We start from the raw sequence: 2,921 nt of genomic DNA on the forward strand, positions 1-2,921 counted from the left end.
TATGCCAAAGGAGGTAAATATTAACCGGATAACATTGTCCTCATGTAAACAAACACAAACTGCAGCTAATAGTTCTAGGTTCATAATGATATCCAGAAAAAGATTAAAAGCAAGTTACGTAACAATGCATGGTGGTGAGACACAACTAGCACAAACTACTGAATCAAGGGACATAGCGAACAAGTATGAAAACTAATAAGGAGCAGTACCAATTAAAGCAAACAATAAAATAGACACTGACCAACAAAAACTAAAGATTTCCTGATGGAAACATAATTCTCATCAAAACTTATCTGCCCTGTCCCTTTTCTTTTTATATGTTTTTCCAATTTCAGTTATGGTTGATTGGTCCTCCTCACTTGGCCATCATAACTTTCACAAACTCCTCATAGTTGATCTGCCCGTCACCATCAACATCAGCCTCACGAATCATCTCATCAACTTCCTCGTCTGTGAGCTTCTCGCCAAGATTTGTCATAACATGGCGGAGCTCAGCTGCAGAAATAAAACCATTTTGATCCTTATCAAACACACGGAAGGCTTCCTTGAGTTCCTCCTCTGAATCAGTGTCTTTCATCTTGCGGGCCATGAGGTTGAGGAATTCTGGAAAGTCAATGGTACCATTGCCATCAGCATCAACTTCATTAATCATGTCTTGTAGCTCTGCCTCAGTTGGATTTTGCCCAAGAGACCGCATTACAGTCCCGAGTTCCTTGGTGGTAATACAACCTATAACATGTCACAAAAAAGTTAAACACATTTCTGAAATTAAACAGACCTCCGACTCTAAACATCACAGAAAATTCCTTGGAAAACCAATCCTCAATTTGAAATGCACAATGGGAGAAAGTTGATTTTCCTAATTTATGACTACAATTATAGTCATATACACAAGGGAGAACAAAACTTAGAACAGATAACCCTAAATCCTGGGTTTCAGCCAGAGATATAGAAGACTTGTCATGAACTAAAACAGATAGATAAATGGTTCAATTTCCTAGAACAATCTAAATTGCCATTTCATTCTCTTATATCACAATTGGAAATCTCTAACCTGAATGCCCAAATATGCAGCAACGGAACCTCATATAGATCGATCCCACACTCATCTATCAGTAAATCTAGTACATACAGTCATACGATTCACATAAAAAATACATAAATTAAACAGTTCCAGTAAGAACAGCGATAAAAAAAAGTCAATCATGGAAGAAACCCTAGATCACCAAAAAACTTGTAAACAATAAACCACTCTGCCCAATATAATACAAGACGGTAAGAGTGACAAACCCTAAACATGCAAAAACTAGAAAACCAGATGAATGACCAGATCTAAGAAATGAACAAAAAGAGGATGAAAAAGATCTGAGAAAAGAGACCATCGCCGTCCTTATCGAATAGGCTGAAAGCCTCCTTGAACTCGGCGATCTGATCATCGGTGAGCTGGTCGGCCATTGGAGCTGAGAGAAAGGCGTATGGGCTGCAAGAGAATGAGAGAAAGAGAAAAACGGAGAAAACAAATGTAGAAAATTTGAGAGGAGGAATGACGCATATATACACACACCCTGTACCCGGGGCTACGGTCCGAATATCTTCTTATAAATACTTTTAGATTCTTATAAAAAAAAAAAAAAAAAACTCAAAATAACCCATTTTTTAAAATAAATACTCAAAATAACCTATTTTTTCACCTATTTATCAAAATAACCCACTTTCAAATATCAAAACAAATGGAACGTCAATCCAATTAGCAGTTGTGTACGATACATAAAAGAAAACGTCAATTCAATTGACGATATTGTACAAATACGTAGGAGAGAGAGTGTATTTTTTCTCTTATATATTTGTACATTGTCGTCAATTTGATTGACGCCTCCTTTTATGTGTTGTACACACATGCCAATTGAATTGACATCTCCTTTATGTTAAACTATTTTTTATTCGAAAGTGGTTTATTTTTTAGAAATATATGGGAAAGTGGGTTAGTTTTGGTATTTATTTAAAAAAATGGGTTATTTAGATAAAAAATTCATATAATTATTTTATTTTTAAAATATTAAATATAATTTATATTTTACATTGTCATAACTGAAACATAAATCTTGTCATATCACACTTTTATTTTTAAAATATTGATATGATTTGACAAGTTTAAAGATTCTAATTGAATGTCTATTTAATATTTAATAGAAGAGAAGAGAAAGAGGAAAGAAGAGGAAAACCCAGAGAGAGAAAGAAAGAAAATGAGAAAGAAGAGGAGAAGAAGAAAAGAAAAGGGAAGAGGCTTGGAAGTGGAATCAAGAACTTGGATCATCACCATCTCATCTTAAATTTTTATTCATCTTCTAAGGTGAGTTCTAGATAGTTTAGCTTTTGGGGGAAAGATTTACATGAAATGGGAGATTAGGATTTAGGTATTTTTGTTATGATAATGTAAATTGATATTGATACATGTTATATTGATTGTTTCATGCTTGTTTGTGATTTCTATGTTGTCGGATCTTGTGTTGATACTATGTTATTATTGTGAATATATGATATATAAATGGAGAGGAAGCATGCTTGCATATAAGTTCTGTTCTTGAAGTTATGGCTCATAACATATGTGTTGTGTTGGTCTATGAATTGATGTGGATTAGAATGATTAAGACTGAAAGAGGATGCATTTAGAAGTGGTATTTTAAAGAAAAATCTAGCGAACAGTTGATTAGTATGCAGAAATTTCCAAGAATAATCTATTAGTTCCATGAATGTGTGAAAATCTGAAAAACTATAAGTGTCAATCGATTGAGACCCTTGACCAATTTAGTGGTCATATTTGTAGCGGTAAATTCATGACCATCAAGCTATGGATGAGCTTAACGTCAATAAAACTAGAGTCGCCACCACGCTTTTATTGTTTCCAAAGGAAAAGGGAAAAG

General features: G+C 34.1%; 1 protein-coding gene across 1 annotated transcript; it reads right to left on the reverse strand.

Annotated features, from left to right (window-relative positions):
* Positions 1-1,593, reverse strand: LOC127085164 (calmodulin-1). Its single transcript, XM_051025728.1, has 2 exons — positions 1,380-1,593; positions 1-729 (listed from the first exon to the last, which is right to left on the reverse strand). The coding sequence occupies exons 1-2, from the start codon at positions 1,453-1,455 to the stop codon at positions 356-358; spliced, it is 450 nt and encodes a 149-aa protein (XP_050881685.1). The 5' UTR covers positions 1,456-1,593; the 3' UTR covers positions 1-355.
* Between the last annotated feature and the right edge of the window lie 1,328 nt (positions 1,594-2,921).

Source organism: Lathyrus oleraceus, chromosome 5 (assembly GCF_024323335.1).
Source record: "Lathyrus oleraceus cultivar Zhongwan6 chromosome 5, CAAS_Psat_ZW6_1.0, whole genome shotgun sequence".
Taxonomy (NCBI): Eukaryota; Viridiplantae; Streptophyta; class Magnoliopsida; order Fabales; family Fabaceae; genus Lathyrus; species Lathyrus oleraceus.